We start from the raw sequence: 13,985 nt of genomic DNA, 5'->3' as shown, positions 1-13,985 counted from the left end.
GTCTCTACAGTTAAAGAGACTGTCTTCATATTTCTCATGAAGGGAATAAATATGTTAGTGTGTCTGATGAAGAGTCTTGTGTTTCTGTCTGAGCAGAAAGACACAGAGGAAGAAGTTAGGGAGACCATCAGGAACAACCTGCACCTGCAGGGAAAGGTGAGACTTGATGTCCCACACATCTTGAGGTTCACAGTATATCTACATTTCTTAGACAGGTCCAGGTTCCTAGCCTGCTTCTGTATTCATTCTGAGAACACTTTCACATGTTTGTCATGGAGCTGGAGGACCCTGCCATCCGCTGGCAGATGACTCTGTATAAAGATCTTCCGATCCATCAGGAGGACTCATGTGACCCTGAGAGGACCGTGGACCGAGTGCTGGACATTGCACACGTACTCTTCCATCTGGATCAGGTGAGTGTGGTCTTGTTGATGCTGCCATGTCAGAGGGTATGTTTACACCTCATCTCCAGAGTGAAACACACAGAAGTGTAATGTTCACCTGTAAGCTAAATCTCAAGCTACATCAAGCGAAAACTGTAATAAATGAGAAAAATGAAACAAACCAACCCACCTTACTTATTAGCCTAAACCCAACCCCAAGTCTCTGGGCACTGACCACGATATACCAATAAATGCAAGATTATTGAACCTTACTCAAGTCCAGAGGGTTGCGGAGGAGGAGGAGGAGGGCAGTGGTGATAGAGATGACAGAGTCCAGCTGCAGATGTCCGTGGAGGCTTGGGATGACAGAAAGGCTGGCTGCGATCACATTAAGGAGGCAGCTGCACATCAGCTGGGTGTCATGGAGATGCTGTCCAAGTCTGTTGCGTCAATTTTAACGGCAGCAGTGACAGCTGGAACAGTCTTGAGGAGTCTTGAGCTGCAACTTCTGGGACCCTGATGAGTCAGTCGGGAGCCAGAAGCGCAGACAGGTTGTGGCAACATGCTGAGAACAAAGAGTTGCTGAAAGGCTGCAGATAGACGTACATGAGGAGCCCTGAGAGAACAAGAGAAACTCAGAAAAGAGCTAAGAAGAGAAGAGGAGAAGAGCTGTAGGCCAACGCCTTCACAGAGTTTTATACTCATCTTTTCCTGTGAAGTTAGTGAAGTAACTTTAGGCTGATGCCCCCTCTCATCGATCCTTGCTTGTGGATCAAACTATCCCAGAGATCACTAACTAACTACAACTTTGTACTGTCAAGAGATTCCCGCATGTAATAGTCAAAATCAAATTCCTTGTGATCTCAGCTTCACATCAAGACCAAACTTAACAGATTGTTCTCTTTAAGAACCCAGTATAATAAAAATAAAGATGTTAAAATGGAATATGCTTCATAAACAACAGTGTTCACACACACATTATCAATGATTGTCATTACACAGTTCATGTTTACAACATTGAAGATGTGCATGTAAGTTTCAGTGTAAAAACATCATTTCTGTGGTGTCCTCAATTGTGAATAGTATTCTATGTGAGTTCAGGCTCAGATTCAGACACTAGGGAAAGGGACAGATCTCCCCTTGAATTCCTTCTCTCATGTTCCCAGGTCGAGGGTCACAAGATGCTAGATGCAGGATGTCAGGAACCACAAACTACCGGAAAGAAGGATGTCTGTAGAGTTTCACATGTCCACTAGGAGACAACTAAAAGTCTTCAGATGTATAATGACGTCTCAGTGTTTTATGGTTTTACGGACGTCAGAGTAAGGAATGGAGCAAACTTTGGGAGGAAACCACTTTAAGCAGAAACGTAATGTTTGCTTTTAATTACCTCTCCTTCCTTTGGGAGTGAAAGTTGGAGCAAAGCCAGGCCTGATCATGCCCAGAGTTCACTACAAGCTTCACAGAGCTACAGAGAAGTTCACAGAGCTCAACGAAGTTTCAAAGCACAGAGCTGCTTAGAGCCTCACAAAGCTGCATAGAGCTTCACAAAGCTGCATAGAGCTTCACAGAGCTGCTCAGAGCCTCACAAAGCTGCATAGAGCTTCACAGAGCTGCTTAGAGCCTCACAAAGCTGCATAGAGCTTCACAGAGCTGCTCAGAGCCTCACAAAGCTGCATAGAGCCTCACAAAGCTGCATAGAGCTTCACAGAGCTGCTCAGAGCCTCACAAAGCTGCATAGAGCTTCACAGAGCTGCTCAGAGCCTCACAAAGCTGCATAGAGCCTCACAAAGCTGCATAGAGCCTCACAAAGCTGCTTAGAGCTTCACAGAGCTGCTCAGAGCCTCACAAAGCTGCATAGAGCCTCACAAAGCTGCATAGAGCCTCACAAAGCTGCTTAGAGCTTCACAGAGCTGCTCAGAGCCTCACAAAGCTGCATAGAGCCTCACAAAGCTGCATAGAGCTACACAAAGATGTATACAACAGAGCTACAAAGCACTACATTTAGCTTTACAAAGCTTCACAGATCTAAATAGAGCTCCAAAGACCTGCAAGACGCTGTATTAAGCTTTACAGGGCTACATAGAGCTGCGCAGATCTTCACAGAGATAGAGCTCCACAAAGCTTTGCAGAGCTTTACAGAGCTTTAAAGAGCTATATAGAGCTTCACATAGCTTCATATTACTATATAGAGCTTCACAGAACTTTACAGAGTTATTAGAGGTGCACTGAGCTACATTAAGCTCCACAGAGCTTTAAAAAGCTTCACAGAGCTGCAATAAGCAGCAGATTTTGATACACTTTGAATCAGACCTTCAGATTGGGCAGATGCAGATTTTTCTTTGTGTGCAGCTTTTACCACTATTTATACTCGGCGAATTCTTCCCACCCTGTGTGTTCCTCTGTGTGTGTGTGTGTGTGTGTGTGTGTGTGTGTGTGTGTGTGTGTGTGTGTGTGTGTCTGCGCGTGTGTGTGTGTGTGTAGGTTGAACACCCTCAGCGCAGTAAGAAGGCGGTTTGGCACAAACTCCTGTCTAAACAGAGGAAAAGAGCAGTAGTGGCCTGTTTCAGGATGGCTCCTCTCTACAACCTGCCCAGGTGAGCAGGTACAATGTGACAGTTGATGTACTGACTGTGAGCATGTGCGTGCATATGTGTGTGTGAGAGAGAAAGAGAGAGAATCTCAGGGTCTCAAAGCTCCAAAATTCATTCACTTCACTAGGTATTTATTCATTTGCGTTTTAGTTCCTCCCACCAGAGATGCATGACAGAGACGCGAGGAAGTGAGGAATGAAGCGAGGAGAGAGGAATGGAAGTGATTTGTTTTTATAGCAATGGGAAGTTCCCTCCTCCGTAGCATCACATGCAGCGAAGTGTTATAGTAATGACCGCGTCATCTGATCACCTCTGGATCATCGGTCAGTCATCTCTAACAGCTGTCCGTGTGTCTGAACATGTGCGCTGTAATCACTCTGACATAGCTTTGTCTGTTCCTGTAACGTGTTTAAAAAAAAAAACATTATGAAGAAAACCTGTTCTCTGTTTATTGTATGTGCTGTTTAGCAGCACATGGTTCACTTTACCAGTACAGTGCCTCATTATTAGATAATTGATGAATTATTCAGCCTTTATTTAAAGTGCATTTGATCATGAACTCTGATATTAATTAACTTAAAGATGCTTTGAGGAGGGTCTGTTTTAATTGCACTACCTTGCCACCATGTGGCCCGGAGACTCTGAACACTGCTGTAAATTACATCTAGCGAGGCGTGAGTTTGTTTTGGAATGGAGCTCAGATCAAAACAAATGTTCCTTGTTCAAGACAACTTTTTACTGGATACAACATGCTGAGGTAAGGTATTTATCAGTACAGTTACATAGCACACTATGGTTTGAAGCGTGACATCAAGCAGATGTTGTAGCAGATGTCAATATGTAACGCTATTGGCAGTCTGGTGCTTTGGCGTTTCTGTAGGCTAACGTGACAACAAGCAAACACTGTCAGTTTGTATGTAGTGTAGTAGCTGTCTATTTTTTGGCTCAGCTGGCAGCCTGTTGCTCTAAAACATGTCCATAATGTGTAATATAACTAAATCCTGGTTAGCTATGTCCTGCCAGTCATCTACCGAGCAGAGCTAACGTAGCCTCACTCTTCATTTTATTTATATAGACCACTGCAGAAAAACTGCTGCATGTGGATTGGAACAGACATCATCACAAACAGCTTAGCCCCTGTGTTGTAGAGTGATACAGCCCTAAGAATCCTTTTGACTCGTCCTGTATCACTCTCCCGTTTAGCTTTCTTCTGCTCTTCTGACCTTTTTAGACTCTTGTGTCCACCATCACTACAAAGTTAGTCATAGAAATTGTTTTTAGCAGAGAAAACACAGATCTCTGTGTTTTATCGCTCTTCGCAACTCAACTTTGTCAGTCAGCGTAAAACAATTCGGTCCTGATCGCTCCGATCAGAAAGGTAATCAGCAATATTAGTGCTGATAATCTCATTTTAAAGTGCGGTCACCTCGCGTGTTTCGTCAATCATTGCTCCTCCGATTGGTCTCCTCCCTCCTCTCTCCCATCTCCTCCAAGTGATAGCCTTAAAAATGGCAACTCAGAAAGTACTTCCGGTACTGCAGAGGAGGGAGGAGAGAGGAGGCTTCAGTTTGCTTTGAGATGCACCCTGTGTGTGCAGTTTTGATCTTGCCATCCTCCCTTAGGCACCGGGCCGTAAACCTGTTCCTTCAGGGTTATCAGAAGCTATGGATCGAGGCTGAGGAGCATTACTTTGAGGACAAACTGATCGAAGACCTTGCTGTAAGTTACAGGATGCCAATATCTTCTTCCTCTGTGGTTATGGAGACTGTAGATTTACAGGATCTTCTTCTCCTTCTGTGGATCCTGTGGTTTCAGAAACCAGGAGAGGAGGAGTCATGTGAGGAGGAAGAGGGAATGAAGCACATTGATCCTCTTCATCAGCTCATCCAGCTGTTCAGCAGGACGGCCCTCACAGAGAAATGGTCAGGGCGCAAAAGGAACACACAACTCAGTTTAACGTGTCAGTGTGTGTGTTACTGATGGCTATAAGAGTGTGAGTGTGTGGGGTGCAGCAGCTTCTCCTTGTGTAGACCTTGGAACTTTTTCACTGTGAAAGTCCTTATCCATCCAATCCTCTGATTATCTAAGAAATACACAAAACTGACGCTAACTCTTTGTGTGTGTGTGTGTGTGTGTGTGTGTGTGTGTGTGTGTGTGTGTGTGTGTGTGTGTGTGTGTGTGTGTGTGTGTGTGTGTGTGCGTGTGCGCGCGCGCCTGCGTGTGCCTGCGTGTGCCTGCGTGTGCCTGCATGTGCCTGCGTGTTTCCTGTCACAGTAAACTGGATGAGGATAATCTGTACATGGCATACGCTGACATTATGGCAAAGGTAATAAACATCTCTGTAACAGGTTAACTCTACCTGCATTCACAAGTGAATTGTACAACTAGCACGACAGTCTGGCCATCTGTCCTAATTGTTTTACCAGAGCTGCCATGATGAAGAAGACGAGGATGGAGAGGAAGTCAAGAGCTTTGAAGTAAGTGATCTGTCTTTCTGTCTCACCTGTGTGTCAACCTGTCTCTGTATTTACCAATGTGTGTGTGTGTGTGTGTGTGTCTGTGTGTGTGTGTATGTGTGTGTGTGTGTGTGTGTGTGTGTGTGTGGTAGGAGAAAGAAATGGAGAAGCAGAAGCTGTTGTATCAGCAGGCTCGTCTCCATGACAGAGGAGCTGCAGAGATGGTGCTGCAGACGATAAGTGCCAGTAAAGGTACATACCACCTGTTCATAACCCCCATTCCATAACACCTATCTATAACACCTGTCAATAACACCTGCTCAAATCCCTTGTCAATAACACTGTTCAAAAACATCTGCTCACTCCAACTGTCAAAAACATCTGTCGCCTTTCCATAACACCTGTCCGCCTCAGCTGTCCATAACACCTATCCACATTACCCGCAATAACACCTATCCACGTGATCTTTCAATAAAACATGCCAGTAGCAACTGTCCATATCACCTGTCCTTATCACTTGTCCACATCACCTGCCTAAATCACTTGTTAATATCACCCGTCCTCATCATTTTGTCCATTACACCTGTTCAACACACCTGTCAACATCACCAGTTCATTACATCTATTTCCATTACCTGTCAGTATAACCTTTCCATAACACTAGTCCACATCACCTGTGCATAACACCTTTTCAAAATACCTGTCTATCACACCTCTTTTTAACATCTGTCTGTAAGACTTGTCCATGACATCCGTCTTAAACACTTGTACAAAACACCTGCCAACATCACATTTCCATAACATTTGTCCATAAAACATATCATATCCACATCACCTTTCAGTGTCACCTCTCAAAAAACTGTCCAATTCACCTGTGCATAACACCCATCAATAACACCTGTCCAAAACACCTGTCTATAACACATGTTCAAAAAACCTGTCCATATCACTTTTCAGCATTGCCTGTCCATCATACCTGTCTAAATCATCCGTCCATAACACCTGTCCAAAAACACGAAGATCTGTCCAGAACAATCCTCCATAACATTTGCCAGAACAACTCCTTTAATGATTTACTTAAAGCACTTGTCCACATCACCTGTCAAAAACACCTCACATAATAACCTGTCAGTATCACCTGTCCATAAAACATACCTTTCCACAAACCTTTCCACCACACTTGTGTAAAACACCTGTACAAAACACCTGTTCACATCACCTGTCTAAAACAACCGTCAACAAAACTGTCTTTATCTGTCCACATCACATGCCCATAACATCTGTCCACTGCACCTGTCCAGAACACCTGTACTTAACAACTATCCATAACACCAGTTCAAAATAGCTGTACACGTCACCTCCCTAAATCACTTGTCTATAACACCTGTCAACATTATCCGTCCATTACAACTGTTTTTAACAACCGTCCATAACACCTGTCCGCATCACCTGTCCATGACATCTGTCCAGATTATCTGTCATTAAGTCCGGCCAATAAAAAATGTCCACATCACCTGTCCATAGCACCTGTCCATAGCACCTTTCCATTTATTTATTTATCAATAACACTTGTGCACATCACCTGTCAAAAACACCTCTCATAACAACTGTCCACTGCACCTTTCAGTGTCACCTGTATAAAAACCAGTCCACATCACCTGTGTGTAACACCTGTTCATAAAAACCTGACCACATCACTTGTCTGTAACATCTGTCAAGAAAATTTATCCATTACCCACTTTCAAAACTTTACTACACATCACCATTCAAAAGCACCTGTCTAAATCACCTGTTAGTACCACCTGTCCATAGAACCTGTCCGTTAAACTTACCTACATCTGGTGTTCATAAAACCTGTTCAAAACAGCTGTCCATAACACTTGTCCTCATTAATCTGTCCACATCACCTCTCAGTATAACCTGTCCATAAGTTCTGTCTACATCTTCTGCCCATAACACCAGTCCAAAACACATGTTTACGTCACTGGTCCATAACACATGACCATAAAACCTTTCCATAACACCTGTTACCCTTTACCTGTTCATAACACTTGTCCACATCACCTGCTTGAATCACTAGTCAATAACACCTGTCAACATCACTTGTTCACAACACATGACAAAAACCCCTGTCCATAACACATGACCGCATCACCTGTCCATAACACCTGTTCATTTTACCTGCCTACATCTCTTGTCCGTAACACTTGTTCATAACACCTCTTGAAATCACTTATCCATAACACCTATCTACATCACCTGTACATAACACCTCAAAACACAAGTCAATTACATGTGTCTACAGCAACTGTCCTTGATACCTGTCAATATCACCTGTCCACAACACCTGTCCATACAACTTGTCCACCACACATCACACATGTTCAGAGGACCTGTCCATAACACGTCTAAGTCACCTAATCTTAACTGTTGATAAAGCGTGTCCATACCACCTGTCCAAAACACCTGTCCATAACACTTGTCCATAAAGCCTGACCATAACACACACCTGTCCATGCCAACTGTAAATTAAACCCTTGCCATAACATCAGTCTACATCACCTGTCAATCAAACCTGCCCACAACTGTCCACATCACCTGTCCATAACACTTGCTTCAATTAAACAGTCCACAACACCACTCAACTTTACCTTTGATTAACACCTGTCTATTAAACCTGTTCATAACACATGTCCAGAACACCTGTCTTTAAAACCTGTCCCTAACAACTGTCCATAACTCCTATTAGTAGGACCTGTCCATAAATTTTGTCCACATCAACTGTCCATTACTCCTGACCATATCACCTGTTAATTAAAACTCTTCCATAGCAACTGTTCACATTTCCTGTCCACAACACCTGTCCATAACATCTGCTTAAATCCCCTTTTAACAACACCTTTCCACAAAACTGGTTTGAAACAACTTTTTATTACACCTGAACATAAAACATGTCCACATCACTTGTACATAACACCTGTTAAAAACACCTTTCAGATTACCTGTCAATAACAGGAATATATAACACCATTCCACATTGCCTGTTCTTGACACCTGTCCTTGACACCTGTCCATAACACCTGTCCTCATCACCTGTTAGTAACACCTGTCTTTGACACCAGTCTGTAACACCTGTCCAGAACACCTGTCTGTAACACATGTCTATAACACCTGTCTATTAAAAACGTCCGCTATCACAACTGTCCAATTCACCTTTTCATAAAACCAGTCCATAACACCTGTCCACATCACCTGTCAATAACATCAGTCCATCAAACCTGAAAACAACAGTTCAGTTACCATAACTAAGCTGATGACACGCAGTTATACATCTCATTGGCCCTCATTTAACAAACATGTGTACGCCAGAAAAATGGGTGTATGCTCCTTCCCACGCACAGATCAGCATTTATAAATCTGAACGTGGACGTCAGGTACGCTCAAATCCCACGCCAGGTCTGAGTTAGTGTACGCAAGTTTCATGTCAGTGGGGAGAGCGGTGCAGTGAGGGAAATCCATCTGTGGAGGAGAGTTATGAGCACAAAACATTTTCAGAAATAAATTCGGATGTTCTTAGATTAATATTTAGATCATTGAATTAGATATGACACCAAGAATACTTTTAACAGTTTACTGTTATTCCGCCATTCTATAAAATACTTCGTTATTAAAGAGCAGCGTGAGCTGTCAGCTGATTTCTACCTTTAAAAAATGTGTTTCCTCTATTGTTTTACCTAAGAAAATTGAAAATAGAGATGCAGTTATCAGTTTTTAATACACTCCCATGTTCATAATAAAGTCTCCGCAGAGAACATTCAGACGACGCTGGATTAAACTTTTAGAACAGATATTTTTAATGAAACTGTATTGATTCAAGGATTTACTCATCATAGATGATATTGATACTTACAATATTATCATATAAACGTGAACTGTGTGTGAAAAAGTGACTATTTCATAACAAAGGACGTTCATTTACATGAGATCACAACCTATGTGCTCGTCTCGTGGTACCAATAATTATAAACTCCGCTCTTCCCGTGCGTAATTGCACACAATGGACACACTTCAGCTCCACTCCCTCCTCAGTCTGTGACAGGTTCAGGCTGGAGTCTGCAGTCTCTTTCAGAGCTCACACACATTTTTAAAAGACAACTTTCCACGTTTCTGGACCTGAACAGAAACATTTAGAAATACTGTGGCTTCTAACAGTCAAACATCACAGATGAATTAATCAAGGTATAAAAAGTATAAATCAAATGTTTAAAACTCTGCTGTATTTTAGTTTGTCATATCCACGATGCTGAATCACTGCAGCGATTTCCTTGCAGGTGAGTTTTTTCTGATTCGCTCTACTTCTCCACCACTTTTCCGGCTGCCAAACAAGGCGGCGTCATTTCCTTTCTACCTCTGTTGCTATGGCGTTGTTGATTACCAGCATGGAGAAGTTTCCTTTTTCCCCGTAATGCGTCCCTCCATGTTGTAAATTCCGTGGGTTCGGCCAGCTGAACCTTGAATATTTAGGGGCGTGTTATGTGAATTACGATTGTTTTCAGCCGCCACATTTTTCAACACCCGATCAGGCGTACGCCGTGATTAGCCCTGATACACACCTTTCGTAAGTCACACGTGAACGTTGCCTTAAACTGATTTTTACACCCAGATCTGTGCAAATTTCCACACACTATTGATAAATGGGGCCATTGTCACTAGGCGATCATGGCTGCATACAGGCCCTGGGTAAATGTATTGTAAAAATAAATGATTGGATAAGCTGAAACTTCCTCCAACTAAACAAAGATAAAACTGAGGTTGTTGTTTTTGGAGCCAGATCAGAGAGATTTACAGTCAGTGAGCAGCTCCAGATGTTCAAGTTAAAAACCACTGACCATGCCAGAAACCTGGGTGTCATCGTGGACTGAGACCTGAATTTTAACAAACACATTAAGACAGTTACAAAGTCAGCGGACTATCATTTGAAAATTGTGTCAAGGTTTCAAGGACTGATGTGTCAGCAGGACCTGGAAATACTGGTCCATGCTTTTATCTTCAGTAGGCTTGATTACTGTAACAGCGTCTTTACAGGTCTCCCAAAAAAATCAGCTGGACAGCTGCAGCTGGTTCAGAACACTGCTGCTCGAGTCCTCATGAAGACCAAGAAAAGGGAACACATCAGTCCAGTTCTGACACTGGCTCCCTGTTTGTAAGAGGATAGACTTTATAATCCTCCTGTTGTTTAACAAAACTCTGAATGGATTAGGGCCAAAATATATCAATGATCTTTTGATCCCATATGAACCATCAAGACCATTTAGGTCATCTGGATCAGGTCTGCTTTCAGTCCCCAGAGTCAGAAACTCCAAGCTCATTTAAATCCAGGATGAAGACTCACCTATTAATAGCTTCCATTTATTAGAGCATTTTAATATCTTTTCTCTAAAAAAATAATAATTGGACGATAATGCAATGCAACTCTTATCTAAAAATCTGTTTTGAAAACTTTTTACTTTTTTCCTTTTAGTTTTGTTTTATTGTATCTTATTTATTTCTAATATTTTAAGCTTTTGAGCTATTTCTAAGATTTTAAGTTTTTTTTCGTTCTGTCTGTAAAGCACTTTGAATTGCCTTGCTGAAATGTGTTATATAAATAAACTTGCCTTGCCTTGTTCATAACACCTGTTCAAATCACCCGTCTATAACACCTGTACGTAACACCTGTACACATCACCTGTCAGCTACACCTGTCTCTAACACTTGTCACTTACACTTGTCTGTAACACCTGTTAATAACACCTGTCTATAACACCTGTCTATAACACCCGTCTACATCACCTTACAGCAAAACCCTTCTTTATTTTGTGCTCCCTGCTTAGTGCAATCTGACTATAAGTTTTCTGTGTGTGTGTGTGTGTGTGTGTGTGTGTGTGTGTGTGTGTGTGTGTGTGTGTGTGTGTGTGTGTGTGTGTGTGTGTGTGTGTGTGTGTGTGTGTGTGTGTTATTTGTGGACAGGTGAGATGGGTTTGATGGTGGCATCCACTCTGAAGCTGGGGATTGCTATTCTCAACGGAGGAAACTCCACTGTGCAGCAGGTAAACACCTGTAGTTGTGGCTGTGAGCTCATATTTCACCATTTGAAGACTCACCTGTGAGCTCACCAGTCAACTGTTCCATGTTCACAGAAAATGCTGGACTACCTGAAGGATAAAAAGGATGTGGGTTTTTTTCAGAGTTTGGCTGGTCTCATGCAGTCCTGCAGGTACAACACAACACCTGTAAGATCCCTTAATGACAGAGGTGTGATAAATGGAAACAAAAAAAAAAGTTACTAACTCTGTGTGTGTGTGTGTGTGTGTGTGTGTGTGTGTGTGTGTGTGTGTGTGTGTGTGTGTGTGTGTGTATGTGTGTGTGTGTGTGTGTGCGTGCGTGCGTGCCTGTGTGCCTGTGTGTGTGTGTGTGTGTGTGTGTGTGTGTGTGTGTGTGTGTGTGTGTGCGTGCGTGCGTGCGTGCGTGCGTGCGTGTGTGCGTGCGTGTGTGTGTGTGTGTGTCAGTGTTCTGGATCTGAATGCCTTTGAGCGTCAGAATAAAGCGGAGGGTCTGGGCATGGTGACGGAGGAGGGATCAGGTTAGTACAAACATTTGGGTGTATTATGTGTAATTGACCAGAAACAGTGTGTGTTTCTATATATTGTCTTTATTTCAACCAGCTGCATGTTACACTAAACCCCACACCCACAGACTCGCACGCGTTCCTTACAGATGTGACTCACACTTCAGAGGGAAAAACTGCAGAGAAATTGTAAAAAACACGTGAGTTCTCTGACTCTTTGTTCTTAGTTGAGAAGCTCAGATAGAAAATACAGTCTGCGTAAGCAGGGGTGCGTATAACTTTTTTAGTGAGTTACTCAGAGTACCAGAAGATATTGTTTGATGCTCACCCTCTGGGTCTTAATAGGTACAGATGTCTTCACTGTCTTCCTCAGTGTCGCCTCCATGGTCCTCTGCTTCAGTTTCCTGAAAAGTAGATCATGAAGATGCATCTCCCTGTCCCTGGCTGAGCTTCTGATTAGCTGTCTCCAGCTAAAGGTCAACACCTGGCTCTGGGTGAAATGTCTCAGCGGTCTTATTTGACAGATGAATGTGCATCAGGGCTAGGAGATGAGCATGTGACAGACGAGATCTGTACTTATATTTTTTTTTAGTGTTTTTTTATTATGCTGAGTTGTAAGAATCATCTCTGACAGGCTGTACTGATTAAAGACAGTGTAAGAGACAGTTTAGCCACCTTGTTGATGTTGGAGTACACATCTGGGTTACTTGAATTTACTATTCACACCAAGTTAAACACAGAGGAGGCTGTAGTGACCTCCACCATCAAGCAGAATTGTGAACTGTTCAGTAGCCACCATGAGTTCATCCTTACATTCTTCAATGGTCAGCTTTTCCTTCTGAAACCTCAAGGATGTGGTCTTCAAAATGTTGCAGATGTCAAGCCTGGCTAGAAAACACTGAAAACACTACTTGCAAATGTGCTGCAATCCACTGTTATCGCTTGTAGCCAGCTGCATTTTAATTGCTGGCACCAGTCTTGATATATTTAACAATGTTTCATGCCTCCATGCAGACCATCTGGTATTATGAAACTTACACACAATTTTACAAAAGAGACCCCTTTTTCTTCATACAATCTCTTCAGAGCAGTAGTGGTTTTGCTCCACCTTCCTGTAATTAAAACAGCAGCAGCTTGATCACAGAGAGGTCAAACGTCTCACAGTAAGATCCGTCACGATAAGTGGACTTTGCGCAGTTCTCCAGTGTGTGTTGTGTGTGCACAAAGGGAGTCTCCAACTGCAGCGAGCTGCAGTGGTTGTACACACCATTTGCGCTGTTGTACACACAACGTTAACAGCTGTGCATACAGTATCCATCTTATTGGTTCAGGCATCCAAGCCTGTGTCCTGAAAGATCCTCACAATTCTGTCACTTGTGGCCTGTGCAGTTTGATCAGCGCCCAGTTCAATATGTCCAAGAAAGTCCAAGGTTAACTCTCCGTCATTGGACTCAGACACGACGAAAACAATCTCCTGATTTGTTTTTGTTACATCCTTGGATCCATCGAAAAGCAGCTCCAAAAATTCAGTAGACTGCAACTAGGCCCTAATCTCCCGCTGATGGTGTGGGCAATGCTCTGTATTATCCGAGTGCCGCCTTCACATGAATGATATGCACCTCCAACATCTACCATTGGAGGTACATATCATCGTGGAATTCTTTGAGCCGTTATAAAACGCACCAGTTTTTTTCTGCTAGTGAGCAGCAAATCTTGCACCACATTTCAGTGCAACCATTGTTAGCATAAAGCCATGGCACATCTTGCAGCCACTTGCAAACTCTTTTGTTGGGCTCCAGCTCAGTTTGATATGTCTTTGTTGGTGGTGAAACACCAAAGAAGCTGCTTGGAGTATGTTGTTTTTGACATCTCTCATAAATGGCTCCTGTATTGTGCTTGATGCAGATAAGACATGTGTAACCTGTCAGGTAGTGACACATGTGAT

The 13,985-nt window shown here is 42.9% G+C and overlaps 1 protein-coding gene across 22 annotated transcripts in view; it reads left to right on the top strand.

Moving 5' to 3' along the window:
• The window catches only part of ryr2a (ryanodine receptor 2a (cardiac)), a 224,953-nt gene that overhangs the window by 165,528 nt on the left and 45,440 nt on the right, over positions 1-13,985 (top strand). For all 22 annotated transcript variants that reach the window (XM_074664020.1, XM_074664015.1, XM_074664009.1 and 19 more), the window contains 11 exons: positions 97-156; positions 279-413; positions 2,868-2,980; positions 4,600-4,696; positions 4,793-4,899; positions 5,252-5,303; positions 5,404-5,454; positions 5,586-5,685; positions 11,443-11,522; positions 11,613-11,689; positions 11,982-12,055. In XM_074664020.1, the coding sequence (XP_074520121.1) occupies positions 97-156; positions 279-413; positions 2,868-2,980; positions 4,600-4,696; positions 4,793-4,899; positions 5,252-5,303; positions 5,404-5,454; positions 5,586-5,685; positions 11,443-11,522; positions 11,613-11,689; positions 11,982-12,055 (946 nt within the window). The remainder of the gene's footprint in view (positions 1-96; positions 157-278; positions 414-2,867; positions 2,981-4,599; positions 4,697-4,792; positions 4,900-5,251; positions 5,304-5,403; positions 5,455-5,585; positions 5,686-11,442; positions 11,523-11,612; positions 11,690-11,981; positions 12,056-13,985) is intronic.

The sequence above is a fragment of the Halichoeres trimaculatus genome, unplaced genomic scaffold (assembly GCF_033239565.1).
Source record: "Halichoeres trimaculatus isolate MK-OKI-2021-1 unplaced genomic scaffold, fHalTri1.1 fHalTri1_scaffold_23, whole genome shotgun sequence".
Lineage (NCBI taxonomy): Eukaryota > Metazoa > Chordata > Actinopteri > Labriformes > Labridae > Halichoeres > Halichoeres trimaculatus.
This window is presented reverse-complemented; position numbering and strand designations above follow the sequence as displayed.